The 16,937-nt window shown below is 39.6% G+C and overlaps 1 protein-coding gene across 1 annotated transcript; it reads right to left on the bottom strand.

Moving 5' to 3' along the window:
- Nucleotides 1–3,972: 3,972 nt before the first annotated feature.
- ndfip2 (Nedd4 family interacting protein 2) lies at nucleotides 3,973–13,854 on the bottom strand. The gene is made up of 8 exons (XM_032506771.1): nucleotides 13,588–13,854; nucleotides 9,378–9,600; nucleotides 8,664–8,794; nucleotides 8,138–8,225; nucleotides 7,678–7,802; nucleotides 7,516–7,582; nucleotides 7,282–7,388; nucleotides 3,973–6,948 (listed from the first exon to the last, which is right to left on the bottom strand). Exons 1-7 carry the CDS (start codon nucleotides 13,612–13,614, stop codon nucleotides 7,285–7,287), a joined length of 765 nt encoding a protein of 254 aa, XP_032362662.1. The 5' UTR covers nucleotides 13,615–13,854; the 3' UTR covers nucleotides 3,973–6,948; nucleotides 7,282–7,284.
- Nucleotides 13,855–16,937: the final 3,083 nt, after the last annotated feature.

Here is a 16,937-nt window from a genome sequence, read left to right as displayed (position 1 = left end):
GGGGGGGGGGGGCAACATCCTGTGTCTAATGTGACACCTATCAAAACCTGGTGTATAATTTACACAGGAAGGGAAGTGCAACACCTGAGCCCAGTCTGTCAGGAGGCAGGAGACAGCTTGTAGCTTCACATGTTTCTCTGTGAACAGGCAAACGTGGTGTGGCACATGCAGAGGCCCTCCTCACAGAACGGATAGTGCTCAAGTCGAGTCTTGAGTGAGGTCACGAGTCCAGATTCCTGCACTTTTGTTTACCGGCTAAAACATGATCAAACGGTATTGATCTCCATTTGATGAATGAAACTGCCAGAAGTCACTGTCATCCCTTACACTGAGGTGCAGAGAGCAATGGGATAAATTGGATCTGGATCCCTGATTTTTATTCTTTATTCTTCTATAAAGATCAGAGCCTGCAGAGCATGACGATCACAGGAACCTCATGCCGCTTTTACTTAACCTGTAACATCTCCACTGGAGCCAAACCTCAACATAAAGTCTGTGGTTTTACTTACCCGCCCCCCCCCCCCCCCCCCCCCCCAGGTGAAGGGAACGTGTGCAACCACTGCCTCCTTGTGGTAAAACATGGAATGACACTATTACCACTCTGCAGTTTGTTTTGGTGCTAATTAGCAAACGTTAGCATGCTTAAATAAGATGGTGAACATGGTAAACATTATACTTGCTTAATATGCAAGCATTGTCGTTATAAGCAGCTTAGCATGCATATGTTAGCATTTATCACAAAGCTCTGCTGTGCCAGAAACAGGGGCGTCGGTCTGGGGGTGGAAAAGGGACTGAGTACCCAGGACCCTCATGTGAGGAGGGCCCAAAAAGGTACTAGCATGAACAGTTATGGATGCAGGGAGGGGCCCATAGAAAATTGCCTTTCTACAGGGCCCCTGGCCAAAAAACTCACAAAGCTGCAAGCATGGCAGTTAACTCCTAGTCTTGTTTACATGGAACTAGATTTTTTGAACTGAAATAATAATAAAAAATACGGACAGGTTTTTGATGAAAAGACATTGTGGAGAACATTATTGCAGGCCTTGATTGATGGTACAACTCTGTATGAATCCATAGATACACATGAAGCTTTCACTTAGCTGCTTCAGGGGAATAGGCTGTAAATGTTTAAATTTTAAGCAGGGTTTCCCCCAGTGTATTGCAAGCCTGGTGGCCCACCGGACCTAAATTGCCCCCCACCTAAGGCCTAAACCAATTGGAAGGAAGTTTTGTATTAAAACTACAGTTACAGTGGGGCTGCTCTGTTTAAAACGTTTTTCAAATCTCCAGTTAGCTTTAAGCACTGGCTTAGTTTACAGCACTACGGAATCTGTCTTATAATTATTTATTTTTTAATTTCGCAATTCCATTTGTGATTCTATTATTATTATTATTAGTAGTAGTAGTAGTAGTAGTAGTAGTAGTAGTAGTTGTATTGGTAGTATTAAAGCTTTATTTAGATAGGTATAATTACAAAAAACATGGATAAGTATTCACAGTCATCTGATCATAGTGTTTTTAGCTGAAGCTAATTCACGACACTCTGGTCAAAAATCCAGATTAACATCATTGAAAACAAGAGAAAGATGAAATGAAATGGAATGAAATAAAAAAAGGAAACAAAGTATACAGAGGGAGCACAGTGTAAAAACTAAATAAAATTCTGTTATCACAGAAACTAGCGCTCTACATTAAAGCTGCCATCAGTCTGTGAGTGGCCCTAACCGGGCCCTTGTCGGAAAAACAAACACTTGCCACCGAGCTGAACAACCTTCCTGCGGGATAACCTGAAGGGTTGCAATTTGCCAACCTTCATCAGATAAATGTTTGGCGCTACACTTCCAGATACTAAAACCGATAAATATTGCACGTGTCAAACACAGTTTCCACTACTCTGATTCTAAATAGTTTTTGAATCAGATCTATTTTAGGCTGCAACCAAAATGTTATTTTGAGCGCAGTTTGTCTAGTTTGGCGCAATCTTGAGCTGACAGAGAGCCCCTCAATGCCCTAGTAATGTTTCTGCCTTCTGACCAGTGGTGTCTTCTGACATAAAACCAAGCTTTTAGATTTTAACATGGGCAGCTGTGTGAGGACAGAGGGCCTAGTTAATAGCCTGAGGCACTGGGCTGTGTGGACATTGATCTAGCAGAGAGCAAAAAGCACTCCCAAAGCAGTGCTAAAGAGCCCCTGGCTTATATTTATCAAGCCTCTCTGAGCTGGACTGCTGAACTCGGATCAGTGGTTGGGTCGCACCACCATTTAAACTTCAATAAAATGACAAGAGTAAAAAATGAGTCACAAATCACCAGTGTAGCAGCACAACAGACTTCTGGAGAGACTAAATCATAGATATAAGATATCCGATCATCAATGAAACAGGAGCTGTATAATAAAATGGGATAAGAGGTATTAAATCAATATTTCAGGAATGCTTTTACTTTTAATAGATAATAAAGCTGACATCAAAGAAGTGAGAGCCTTTCAACTGAAATTATCTCACGCTGGTCCCTCACTCCCAGACTTTGACAATATTACTGCAGCCTCGTGCATATAGTTGACGAGTCCCTTTGCCTCAATACTCACTAAAGTTAAACTGAATATAAAGGTTTTCAGATGAAAAACCTCTACCGTCATTTCCTTTTTATCTCAGCAAAGAGAAACAAGGATCTTGTTGGTGGAAAAGAGGCTAAAGATGACCCATGAGTGTCCTGAAGTTTGCTCATGAATTGAATGAAGCAATGAATTAACAGAAAACCCAAAGACACGCATAAAGAAGGACATACTTAAGTTAAAGAGCTTCGCCAGTGATAGCAGCTTTGACCCAAATACAGAATGTGTACTGAGCTGCTAATGAAACCATCACAGTAGTGTCAGTAGCAGTATTTGTCTCCATCTAGTGGACATTGTGACTAATAACCAGTCAGGCCTGTCACACACGTCATCGTTTTGATGTGAAAGTAATGGGTGGCCTTCTCTCCAAGAAAGATGTGACACTCACTGGTATCTCTTTATCTACAAGGCTCTACCTTACAGGACGTCTCTGTCACTCAGAGGGACATTATAAGACTGCTGACAGGCTTTTGCTTCATTTTCCACAAGCTCGGTCTGAAAAGACTGCTTTTAGTTTTAGTGCACCCCGACTCCTGGAACAAAGTACAACCTCTTAGATAATTTAGAAATCTGCTTTGGAACATGCAAACTTCTACTTGTACCTGATTCACATAGTTGCACTTTCTTTTGCATCCGTATCATCTTAATTTGTTTATTACATCATTTTCCAGTTCAGAATGTTCTATTGTCTTTCTATATGTTTCCTATGATTGGATTATCCGTGTTCTGTTTATGTCTTTGTAATTGACTTGAGGACATTTAAAAGGAGGGCTGTCCCTCAATGATCTCCCGATTATGACTAAAGGTTGAATGACTGAGTAAATGAATGAATATGAGCAATGTTCATCATCTTAGTATCTGAAGTGCATCTGAGGCGTACGGGAACATCATTAGTTTCTTAGTATTTGGTCATAAATCAAAGTAATCATTTCTTATTTGTTTTCTTAAAGGCACTGAAGCCGTGTTGTCTGAAGCTTCCCCTCGCCATCTACACGGCTTTCCTTGTGTTAATGTTTTCTTTGCCCTTAGTGGTACAGTTAATGCGTGCCCAAATGCCATAAAGATAACACACATGCATTTCAGGGCTTTTTTTTTTTTTTTTTACTTCACATAGTTATTGTTTGAATATTATATTTTCTTCTTTATTGAGCTATGAACAGAAGGCCCGGGGGGGAGATAATGCGACAGAGAATGGCCCGGGAAGCTGGTTCAGGGTCAGTTTCACACTAAGAGCCTGATGATTGGCTGGATGATAGCCAGTAAGTCTCCATGATCTTAATACTAGTTTGCTTGTGAGTTACACTTACAAAATTCAGGTTTTAAGTGCAAAAAAAAAAGAAAAAAAAAAAGAAAAAAGAGTAAAACGTAACCGACAGGCTTTTGAACTTTATTGGCATTTTTGCAAGAAATCATTTGTCAATTTCATTCCAGTTACGATAAATGCACAACAACCGCTTCAGAAGACATTACAAGAATTATCTTAAGACAAAAAAAATAGTTTGGCTGCCTTCCCATTTTTTATTTATTTATTTATTTATTTATTTACAAAGAAATGTAATTGTACTAGATTAATTCTACCCCACTCATTCAGGTGGATAAATCATGCAGCAGAGCTTTAATTTGTTGAAAGACCTTGATATTGCAAAAAAAAAATATATATATATAGGCTTTAGTTGGATATGACCAGAAAAAAAAAGCATGAAAAAGTTGGGCAATACTTAAACTGTCACAGTAGGCTAAAAGCGCTGAAACAAGACACACAATAACAATATTATTATTGAAAAATAAAAAGTGCAAAAGGCAAATTATCCATCGGGGATGATTAAGTATTCCAGTTGTAAAACGTGGATGGCAACGATTTTTTTCTTCTTCTTTTTTCTCTTACCACCACAAGTTATGCAGATTCACAAATCAAACTGTACAGAAGTTCTTCAAAGTGCAAATATTATGAATTGGCATAAGCTGGTATATACATTTTGTTTTCTGGATGACGAAAAAAATATTGGGAAAAAAAACATGTTTTTCTTCTTTGTCAGGCTCCATTTTCAAAGCGCAAAAGCTCAAAGACTACGGCACTCCCACTGGACTGTACCCCCTGACCTCTGGCAACAGCTGCTGATGTCATTCTCAGTTTATCACATGTTAAAAAGTGTTTTCCTCCACACAGAATCCACCTTTCTAATAGGAGCTATGTTACATCACCAAAAGTTTCTCGCTCCACAAAAAGAACATTTTTATCTAATCATAAAAGCTAAAATCTCAAAGAGAGATACATGTGTTAGGTTTCTCAAAATCATGCACAACATGCCCAAACAGTCACATTTTAATAGCTTTTATTACATTTTTCTTCTGCTTTACTGGTAATTTAAATCCTTGTGTTGGCAAATGTGTGCAGCACACACACAAATATTGTGCAGCTTGTTCAAAGGGCATGTCAGCTTTGTCCCAAAAAATTAACTACCGCTTCACTCTGGTCTGATGGATCTCAATCTCTAATGGCAAAACTATTCCATGATCACAGGACTTTAACTCCACGACTAACGTAGGTCCTTACAGAGAACTGAATTGCGTACAACTCTTCTCAAGTTGTATTTAAAATGCTTACTATCAGTTCCCCTTCCACAGCCCTGAAGCAGGTGCTCACTTTCCACTTAGTCCTGCTTTTGGGCCCCTTTCCACCGATCAGCCTAGAGCAGCCTGTGTAGTCTAAAAACACTGATTTGTCCAAGGAGCCTCCGCTGATTCGCTGCGCTCCTCCGTAGCTTACAGACACTGTTTTGCCAGTGTGGAGTTTGAGAAGAACAAAAAGCAGCTTGTTTTGATAAACTGAGCCCAGGAAAGGTGACAAATGTGTCGTGCTGTAACATATGGTTAAAAACAGATTATAAAGTAGTAGTTTTTTGGTAGTTAGGCAGACGCTTTTTATTTTTCTTTGATTCAAACAGAGAAACTGTAGCCCTCTAAAAAGGTCATGATTGATGAACATCTGTACTGCATAGGTCAGCTTAGCATGACAGTTTTCATTAAAATGTATGGAGATCTTATTGCGCACATGTATCACATATATTAGGTTCAGTTTACAATCTTTTTTTTTTAGTATTTTTAGTAAATACGCACATTTTACCGACTTTCATTGACTGCCTGGCATCCTCTTTTTCTATTCAGTGGCTCAGAGAGTATCAATAGAAAAATCATTGTTTCCTGTTTCAGTAAGTTCAAAACTCCCAAAGTTCAAAGTCAGGGCTTAATTTAACAATTGGTTGTCTCAAAAACATTGACATTAATCAAGAGTTTCAATTTATTCCAAGCAGTTTTCTGTCCTTTGTCATATTTTGCCGTGTTACGGTACACGAAAAAGCGTGGGCGAGTCGGAAATTGTGTTTGTTTTAAAAACACTAAATGCATCAGGGTCTGTGATATGTAAACCGCTCACTGCGTTACTCTGGTTTTCCTCGTTTGTGCACATTTGAGTGCCCTTGAGATGAAAATCTTCCATCTTTCCTCTTGGCTTCTTAATTGTTGATGTTAGAAGGATGCACACTGTCAACTAAAGTTGGCAGACTTTGGCCACACCACATGTAAACGAGGGCGTAAAAATGCTACATCACGGTTTAACAGTAAGACTTATTCAAAATCCCCTGAACTTAAAAATCTGGAATGGAAAAGCTAGTGCTAAAACTGCTCGAGATATATTGTAATGTGCAAAAGTTGTAGAAAAAGCTGGAAGAGGAGATTTTAATATCGAAGGCGGAGTAGGTTTTCAATTCTTGCATGTTGTCCATTTTTAAAATTCCTAATGTTTCTGGACATAGGTTTTGTCAAACATAGCTGATTACACAATTGAACTAGAGCAACTTTTGTGTTTCTGACATTTACAACAATGTTTAATTGAAATAGTTGCATTGTGTTTTCATTTAACATCTCTGCGACTCTTAAAATATTGGATATCTCATTATGGGAGGCTGAATTGGCCTCAGGGAACCATGGTCATGTATCTGAAAAAAGCCCTCCTACTCCTGAGAGATTCATCTTGACACGTATGAGGGACTGCTTTGTTTGCTTTTGTTTTTTCAAACTGTGTTTAGAATCAAAGGAAAATGAAAAATGAAAACGAAGCCAGAAGATAGATCATCGTAGACTCGTTTTGTTTGGCTCGGTTCAGAAGTTTGAAGTGAGCCGTGTTATGTTTTTAATGAGACTGGTAACACTGTCTCCCTACGTCTTTCCTTCCTTTCTTCCCAGTCTCCTCTCTGCACTGCAAGGCTCCTCGCTCAGGTTGTTCGAGGGGAAGGGAGGGAACTTCACATTGGAAAGGAATGGTGATGGTGTGGAAACCTGTGGGAAATTACACAAAAAAATAATTAGAGCAAGCTAGGCATGGGCCGGTTATCCGGTATCAGGGTATACCGCGCCGCGGTTTGAGTCTTACAGGACCGAAAGTGCAGTTCAGAAACCTCTCTCCCTGTCAGTGTGCTGTGTGATTGAAAATTAAATACATTGTGTTCAATGGAAAAAGTTGTCTTTAGCCAGACATTTAAAAATGATACATTTTAAAAGCTTTAATTGCAATACCGTGATATATTTGCTGATGGTTATCATACCAATGCCAATAGCAAGCAGCGATATTGTGATTTTTTTATTTTATTTATAGAAGAGCTTTTACTTTACCTTTTAGTAGAGGAAGAAGAGGCGTGTTCTATGAGAGGTGGCCATGTTCTCGGACATGTTGCGGACTTTAAGGTAGTTAACAAAACCCCTGAAGAACAGCAGGAGACCTGTGGAGGGAAGGCACAGTTCAACTCACAACAGAGATCTCCAATTAAGAGTCGGCAAAATGCCTTGATAAAGAACTTAAAAAAAATATATATATATATATATATATATATATACACACACACTCACCGAGCAACAGGAAGATCCACCAGAGCCAGTACTGCCCATTAAAGTAGCCAGTGAAGTAGTCGGAGAACTGAACACAAAGATCATCACTTTCAGAATGGTTTATGAAGGTTACAATTCAATTCAGCACTGATATTGCAAAAAAAAAAGCAACTGTCAACATACCCTGACGATGAGAATCCACTTAATGAGGGAAAGGCCGAATCCGCAGATGGCTCCGTAGCGTCCTGCGATGGTATTGGTCAGACAGAAGGAAAGACAGAACCCGATCCAGTTGAACAGGAAGGCCACTAGAGGGACAAACACAAAGACACTTAAGTCATTTTGCTTTACAACAACAACAAAAAAGAAAGAAAATAGTCATGACAATTTAACAATTAATTTTCTGATACAATAAGGAACAATTATTTATGTAACAACAGCATTGAATTTACATTTTTTGTGATATTTTATTTTAGAAATGCTATGGTAATTTTCAAAATAAAAGCACTGGGGTATTGATGAATTGGAATGATTTTTAGAGATGGAGGCTGATTAGGAAAACTTAAAAAAGGCAACTACATTACTAAGACTAACTTACTAAAATAACAGAAGCTTTAAAAATGGTAATATGAGACAGACTTACTGAAAAAGGCCAACATGAAGATTCCATCGTTCCCAACTCGAAGCTGATCAGCGTCACTGAAATCATCCCTGGGAGGGAATTCCTCAACCTGGATACAAACAAAATGTACATAGGAGTTTGATTAAAAACACGCGGTAACACAGTTAACAGATGGGTTGAGAAACACGTTTGACCTCTCTCGCCCTGAGAACTTTTTATGGGCGTTGCCATCTCGATAAATGCTCCAACAGTTCTAAAAATAAATGACTTGTGATGTGACCAATTATTACCATGTCTTTTGTATGTACATATCCGTTGGCTGGGGTAGTTTAGATGTAGCATACTTTGAGATAAACCCCACTCTACGGACATGTAACTTAAATTCTACACACACACCACAAGAATAACTTGCAGATGTTATAATGAAGCCCAGGTCTGAATCTATGCTGCTTTTATGGAAGAACGTTGATAAAACAAGCCCATAAAAACACAGAAAATGTGTTTTTCAAATAGCAAAAGGAGCATGTGTGTGAGCGTTTGTCCTCACCTGTGGCATCACCTCCACAGTGGAGGTAGCCATGGCGACCGCTTTGGCCTTCTCCGCTTCGTCATATGTCGGCAGTGATGTGGCGACACTGTAGGGCGGAGGCACTGGGAAGTCACCACGGTAACTAGTCTCTGTGTGAATGACAGAGAAGGAGAAGACAAAGTGAAGAAATAGGACCGCATGCAGTATCTAGCTAAGTAGCGGCCCATAATGTGGTAATGCTGCCATGGAAATGAACACTGACTCATGACTTAAGACATCCAGAAGTTGCCTCGAAACTGCTGCTTTTGCTATTTTAGGAAGCATGTAACCACACTAAAAACGAAGCTGCTGCAAAAAAAATGCAGTGTTTTCCCTAGGTTGGTGGACGACATATGTGCATATATATTTGGTGGGGGATTTAGGTGTCCTCCCTCAAGAAAAATGCAATTTCCAATCATTTTGGATCATTATTACTATTACCATATCTATGTATAAAACATTGTAAAATCTAGAGAAGCTAATTAAAGACAAAACTTGCTTAGGAAGTCTACTGGGTACCAACTACAATCATTAGATCTGAGTCATTTAATCAAGTAATGTAGTTTTGATGCGCACATTGATTTTTACAGCCATTCGGCTTAGGTGCTGCGCAACAGGGCTTGTGGGCCTAAGCCGTATAGTGGTAGGGAAAACGCTGGGCGTCGACAAAATAGGAAGTAATCCCGTACTTACCGGGCGCTGCGGCGGTTGCTCCCAGGTCAATGGAGGCGTAAGGGGGTGGAGGTGCCTCTGCCTCCCCCTGAGTCCCTGATCCCGATGCTTCCTCTGCTACCGCGGCAGGCGCCGGGCCGGCCTGGTTCTGCTCCTGGCTGGACATACCAGCCTGGGCTGTAGCAGAAGTGCAAGGCTGCTGCTCACTGGTTGAGGCCTCCGAAGAGTCATCCTCATTGTCCAGCTAGAGAAGAGGAGGACACAGTGTGGGTGGGGGGGGAGAGGAATCGGCACAAGCAGATCAGCTGATCAGTCAGCCAAAAAGCGTGGCTGCTAGAGGGGATGTTCACAATGTGCCAAGTTTCTAAAACTGGCATCAATCTTGTATTTTTTTTGCCGGGCAGAAGAAGATTGTTATTTTAAGCGACGTATTTAGCCAAGTTTTTAATAGTCGGACATTGGTACCGTTTTCTGATAGCGGGTAGTTATGTAACTAAATGAGCACAATCTGTTTTTGTTTGTCAGCACAAAATGTGGGTCATGTTGAAGTGAATTTCAAGCTGAATACGTGGTATACACAATATTTGTGAAGGAATAATTTTCAATGACATACAGTATGTAATGGGTTACATCTTAGTAGTATATATTTCTGGTGGAGGCTGGGTCCACCAATTCTGCACTGGATTCCGATTGCTTACCCACAAGGTAAACCACCTCCATTTTATCTCTGTGATGACAGCTTCACTCGTTACTGCTCACTCTCTTACACTGTGTCAGAGCGGTATTTATTTACCACTAAAGCAAACAACATTTCCTACTGCCGCTGCTTCACATTGAAAGCGTTAAACTGACATGTGGCTTTTACTGTGAAGCTGCCACACAATTTACAACTAAGGATTACAACTGGAACTGCTATTTGGAAGTATGTGTTGGAATAAAATGACTGGGGTACATATGTCTGCCCGGGCGTAGGGTAAGAACTTATCTGTGTGCCCTCAGAAGAATGTTTGACACTGTAAGCACAAGAGACTTGAGACTACATCGGTATGTCAACAGAGGAAGGTCTCTGGAGAAGTGATACACATGTAATCAGTTAATAAGCGTCCCCGCCACAGCTGAGAGAGTCAGTTACATTATTGCCAAACCAAAGAGCCAAACACCCTCTGAAATTACAGCGGGGCGACGGGAACATGGCGGTTACAGAGCAAATGGCGGGAAATCTGGGTGGGCAAAGTGAGGGAGTAAATCCTCATAATCTTCTTTGTGACTTTCATTAAGAGGTGCCCTCTAGAAAGTTAACTCCAACCCAGATGGCATTATGAGACCTTGTGCTCAATAACATCAATAAAGCTGATATTGGCCTTGATAAAATGAAACTTTTTTTTAATCCTATATTATGAGGTGAAAAATCAGCAGCACATATATTGTTGTGGCTTTACGGTTCATTCACTTGTATTTCACCTTCAGGACAATGCTACACTACCCAGTTTTATAAGATAACAACCACAGGAATTGTGTATGTTATACTGCTGACACAACACAAAGATTAGCAAATGCTATTTTAATATGGCTGAGCAAGTTCAACTTGTTCAGAGCCGTGAAACAAAACTTCGGAACGACGCATGTGAAAAGGATAAGTGGCGGCTGTAAGAACACGATGTCCAAGTTGGGATGCAATAGTAGACTGTTGTTTTGCTTGCCTGTGTTGATAGACCAAACATAGCCTAACCCTTCTGCTTCTACCATTTTAGTCAAATACTTTTATTAGGTTTGCTGTTTTGCAATTTTAGTTTTGGAGTTAAAGGGTAATTTCAGGGGGGGTTTTCAACCTAGACCCTATTTCTCTATATTTTTGTGTGTAAAACGTGACTGATAGGTTGATAGGTGTAACCATACATATTGAATGTATTGTTCTATATCTATGGGTGTAACAATCTTTAAAATGGGTCCGTCCAGTATTGAATGAAGTGCATTTTACGATGCTAACATTTTTATTTTTATTTACATGGATTCTGGTGGCTTTACCGAATGCAATTTCACAGATGTATATATGTTCAAAAGAAGGATCTTACTCTTTAACAGAAAAGACAACGTCCTTAGAAATCCTTTCCATAATGTTGTCAGACACTTAGAATATTATTCTGAGCCTGACAGTGGCAAAACACGCACTTTTTCTGAAAAAAACTGCGCAATTGCCTTATAACTGTACGAAATGTGACATAAGCTTGTTTCGCTGACTGCAGCGGTCTTGCTTAATACCGGACCAATGTCAAAGATTGTTGTTCCCATTAGTCACTTACACACAAAAACATAGGACAATACGGTCCAGGATGGAAGAAACCAGAGTCACCCTAAGCTTGGTTAAGTTTTGACTACAAATAGATTGAAAGTTTGTATCCATCATATTGCTTTTAGCTCAGTCTGAGGCTGCTTGACTTCTGTCAAGTCATCTGCTGACCTGTCTTTTTATTCCCTATACTGCTTTTTAATCCAGTTTTAATTTAATTCCCTCGCCTAACTTCTTTTTTTTTTTTCCTCTTTTCTTTTTTTTTTTTTTTTTACTTGACGTTGGTTTTTATCATGTCAGTTACTTTGTATTACATTTTCAATATTTTATTTAACATTTTCCATGACGAAGTGGCTATAGTCATGTTGTGGTAAAACACCACAGTGCAGATGGGGAAACGCCCTTCGTAATTACAGCTGACTTCATACTGATAACTAAAACATCCCAGGAGAGCCCAATCAACTACTGACCAAAGAATCATAGTTTTAATTAAAAGGAACTTTGTTCATCACCATGCAGATAAAATTCTAAAATTGAAATTCAAGCCATTTTGTAAAACTCCAGGGCAGGGTCAATGCACAAGGCAGTGAGTGAATGAGTGGGTGACGACTGGCTTGGAATCAAAGCATAATGCACCCCCACACACAGGGGATTACATAAGATCTTCATAACCACAAGCTTCCTTGTGTGTCCAAATATACCCAAAACTTATGCAGGCCCACTCAGAGCAGCAGTGCCCCATACTTGCAGAAATCACAGTATTATTTGGAGAAGAATAAGATAGCTAGAGGGCAAAATGTGTGGAGGAATGAAAAGTGTAAACGTAGGCATAATGACATGAAGACTGGGCTGTTGTACAAACCACAACATCCCGTCACTTTTATCAGTTTGGTCCGAACGTGTTGAAAATGAGAGAACCCCGTTGTTGTGCAGATGTTCATTTTTACAAAAACTGGATTATTGTGTGAGATTTGCACTTTGTTCAGTGTTGAAAAGTTCGAGCACACTGCTGATTTGCTTTGGCTCATGGGACTCATGTAACGGTTTCCAAAATATCTCAGCCACTGTTGTTACTTTTATACGTCTGGTGACACTTTTAGAAAAGCAATACATTCCACGTTTAAAATGCCAGTTACCCCAAATATTCATATTATTGTGAGGTTGCCCTTTTTTTAAACTCAATATTGCTTTTGACTAGTAGGCTACTGGGAACACGACGTTTAGGTCCATGAATAACTCACTTAATGTCTCAATAGGATGTCTTAGTAAAATGTCTGCTAGGAGATGGAATAAAGTCAGACCTTGGAAATATATTAGTTACTCAGTTATTATTATAATTCCGTTCAAAGGACTCTTAATAGCCCTTTGGACTTCAATAACTAACATGGGGGTTTGCTAATGTATCACTTATCACATGACTAAGTGGCTTTAAAAAAGTGCATTTAAACTCACGTTAACGTTACATTTAATATTAGCCAGTTAACGACAACGTCCCCTGCTAACGCTAACTTCCAGCTAAGCTTCTTTACCATGTTAGCTAGCTTGTCAACAGTCGCGTAGCTTAACAGAGGTTTCATAGTTATCAAGTAAGTATACCCAGGAGAATGTATAATAAGTGTGTAACACAGTTTAGGATAGTATTTATATATTTAGGATGTTAACTTTCGAGGCCTACAAGATGCGGAAGTGCTTGAGAGGCTAACTGCCATAACAAAACAATTCGAGAAAAGAAATAAAGCCAAAATACAACAGAAGTAATCGTTCAGAAGAAAGCTAACATTAACGTTACACGTGTTGTTTTCGTGTTTACATAATATAGCGTATTCTACTTGAATAGTTTTGTTTTTCAATGCCTTAACTCGCCAATTCTAGCAAGGCCTTGTTTCCTGTGACAGGCAGGCCGAGCTATCAAACGCTGTCTGGATCTCCTCTGCCCTCACTCACCACTTGGTATCGGCTTGCTGGGTCCATCCCGACGAGATTCAGCTGGCAAGCGAGCCAGCCGAGAAGACGGTAAGAAAAATCGAAGTTGTTGTAAACGTTACTCCCAAATTTGTGTTACAGACCGGAGATACTCCTCCCACACAACGTAGAATTACAGGACACAGACCGAAGACAGAAATGGCTGCAATCTACTGTGCACATACACACTCTGCTGTGCACTCGCTTAGAAAATACCCAGTCAAACTTCTCATGGAATCTAATACTTCCTATCAAATATTTCAAAGTAAGATACATAAAACCTCTAGGTTTTAAAACCTCTGAATGTATACACACCATATGAGTCACATCAAAATGAAGATGAATACTTTAATAGACTGGCTTTCATTAACTCTTTTATTTCTGATAACCATTCCAGTAGTGTTTATGTGTGGGAGATATGAATGCTGATATTTCAACAAGAGTTCGTTTTCTAGGCATTTGCTACAGTTCTGTGATGATAATATTTATATTATCCAGCCAAATGCTCTTACCTGCAGATAGCTACTCTTATATAGTGAGGCCTGGCACACTACATCATGGCTTGACCACTGCATCAGTACATCTGATGCCCATTCTAGCCTAAGTTCAATAGAGTTGTGTTGAGGCGTCCATGTCTGATCACATTCCTTTTATTAGGTCACTTGACTGTGCGCCTTCCTGAGAGCTCAGGAGGCTAATGGGGCCCGAAGGCTAAACTGGATTGGTCTAAGGTAACTAATGAACAACTGTGCTCATACTGCAGTAGATCTGATGTACTTTTAGCATATATATCTGCCCAAGGATGCTGTTTTGGTTCTGATGTAAATTGTAACATTAGTTCTCACCGTGATGACCTTCGTACTATGTATGAACGTATTGTGGGTTCTGTGTATGAGGCCAGCAGGCCATTATTTATCTATCCTTATAAAAGAGAGAGCATCAAGCCAGGTGGAATAGATATGTACAGTTCACCATGCTGAAGCGAAGGTTGCATTTGAGGCCTGGGTTCAGGCAGGCAGGCCAGAGAGGGGCCAGTCTGGAACTCAAAAAGCGTACTAATGCAAGTTATAAATATGCACTACGTTTATGTCAACAAACACGAGAAAGAAATAGGGCGGACTCTATGGCTGAAAAGCTCCTAGGTAGTGATGTTAATGGCTTTTGGAAGGAGGTGAGAGCTCTGAACAGGGACAGTACATCATTACCATGCAACGTAGAGGGCGTCTCTGGGGCTGATAACATAGCAGAGTTGTGGAGGCAACATTACTTTGACCTATTTAATTGTGTTAAAAGTGAACCGTATGAAGTTGGCCATGTCGTCTATGGTGAAAAAGTTGGAATTACAGCCAATGAGATCCATCTAGCTTTAACACAGCTAGCTGATAATAAAGCTAGCGGATCAGATCATATTACTGCAGAGCACCTGAAATGGGCCAGCCCGAGGGTTGCAGTTCTTCTTGCCATTTGTTTTACTGGTTTTATGTCTCATGGGGTGTTACCAGACTCTCTGTTGTCCATTACTTTGGTGCCTGTCATTAAGGACAAAGCAGGAAAGGTTGGGAGTGTGGACATTATAGACCTATTGCTTTAGCTAGTGTATTATCAAAAGTCCTGGAAAGAATTTTATTAATAGGTTGTGTGTTTATTTGTATAGTTCAGATACCAGTTTGGTTTCAAGGCCAAGCATGGTACTGATCTATGTATCTATGCACTTAAGGAAATGGTGGGAACCTACAGAAGACAAAAATCCTCTGTTTTTATTGGTTTTATTGATGCCTCCAAGGCTTTTGACCGAGTTAATCACCACAAGCTGTTTTTAAAACTGAGCCAAAGAGGAGTACCAAATGGTATAATCAGGATCCTGGCTTTTTGGTATTCCAATCAGAGCATACAGATCAAATGGGGGGATGTCTTCTCTAGTCCGTTTGGTGTCGGTAATGGCGTCCGTCAGGGGGGGATATTATCTCCGGCCCTTTTTAATATTTACATGGATGACCTGTCTGACCAGCTGAGACAGTGTAAGACAGGATGCATGATGGGTAACATACTAGTGAACCATCTCATGTATGCTGATGACTTGGCTGTTGTCTCCCCTAGCAGTGCAGGGTTTCAAGAGCTGTTAAATATATGTTCCAAATATGGGGTTGAATATGACGTGAAATATAATGGCAAGAAGAGTCTGGTTATGTTTTGTAGAGTTAAAGAGGATAAGGACCTAAATTTTCATCTTTCCATCTTGCGGGCATGTGCTTACGTTGGATGCAAAATTAAGTATTTGGGTCACATCATAACACAAATGTCATGATGAGGACATGTATAGGCAACGTCGCTGTTATATATGCAGCTAACATACTTGCCAGGAAGTTTTCCTGGTGTTCTGTTACTGTCAAGACAAACTCTTTAAAGCATATTGTACTATTTTACACTGCCCCCATGTGGGTCAAGTTTAAAAAGGCAAGCTACAATAGTGCGGTCGCTTATAATGACTGTTTGCGTATTCTACTTGGGAAACCCAGGTGGTGTAGTGCAAGTGACTTGTTTGTCAAGCAGGAGTTATTCCTTTCTCCGCTTTACTGAGGAATTTGATGTATAAATGGATCGGTCGCTTGAATTCTTCTGTAACTCTGTCTTTTACATTTGATGACCCAAGGTTCAGTGCTCTGCGATACCAGTCCCCCTTTGGATTACTGGTATAGTTGTCTTATTTGATTGGTGTCTGTCTTGTGTATCTGTATGTTCTCTGTTGTTGCTTTTGTATTTTTTTTTTTTTTTTTTTATGGACCATGAGTCTAAATAATAAAAGGCTATATCTATCTAGGTGATTTCTTTGTTTTGAGTAACAAAAATCATATCAGAGCAATAATAAATGAATTAGCAATAACCTCCGACTTCCGGGAGCTCTGCCTTAAAAATGTTAGTAAGTAGCATTAAAGATAAAAGCGCTCATTATTATGGGTGGGAATTACCGGACGCCATAAATAAAAATATCGCGTTAGTATGCTGTATCGATTTTTTCCACCATCCTTACTCATTATGCAGAATGTTGCTTTAACCGTATTATGGTTTTGTATATTAATACTGTTTCATTAACACATTTGGTCTACGTAGAGACAGTTGTAACATATTTTATAATAATTGTATGCATCATATTTCATTTCATTTTAGAAACTGATATGTTCTAAATGTAAAATCTTAACCCTTGTGTTGTCTTCCTGTCAACCATGAAAAAAAAAGGAGTTTTGGTCACTTTTTTTTCAACATTATTGCTTTTTTCCCCCCACATTTCTGTCACTTTCTCAATGTTGTGGGTGCTTTTTTATGTTTTAATTGTA

Source organism: Etheostoma spectabile, chromosome 24 (assembly GCF_008692095.1).
Source record: "Etheostoma spectabile isolate EspeVRDwgs_2016 chromosome 24, UIUC_Espe_1.0, whole genome shotgun sequence".
NCBI classification, from domain to species: domain Eukaryota; kingdom Metazoa; phylum Chordata; class Actinopteri; order Perciformes; family Percidae; genus Etheostoma; species Etheostoma spectabile.
This window is presented reverse-complemented; position numbering and strand designations above follow the sequence as displayed.

Coding starts and splice junctions, on each gene's coding strand:
- ndfip2 (XM_032506771.1), bottom strand. CDS start 13,614: ATGGACCCAGCAAGCCGATACCAAGTG. Junction 9,601..13,587: donor CAGCAAGCCGATACCAAGTG/GTGAGTGAGGGC, acceptor CCTCTTCTCTAG/CTGGACAATGAGGATGACTC. Junction 7,389..7,515: donor GTGGATCTTCCTGTTGCTCG/GTGAGTGTGTGT, acceptor TTCCCTCCACAG/GTCTCCTGCTGTTCTTCAGG.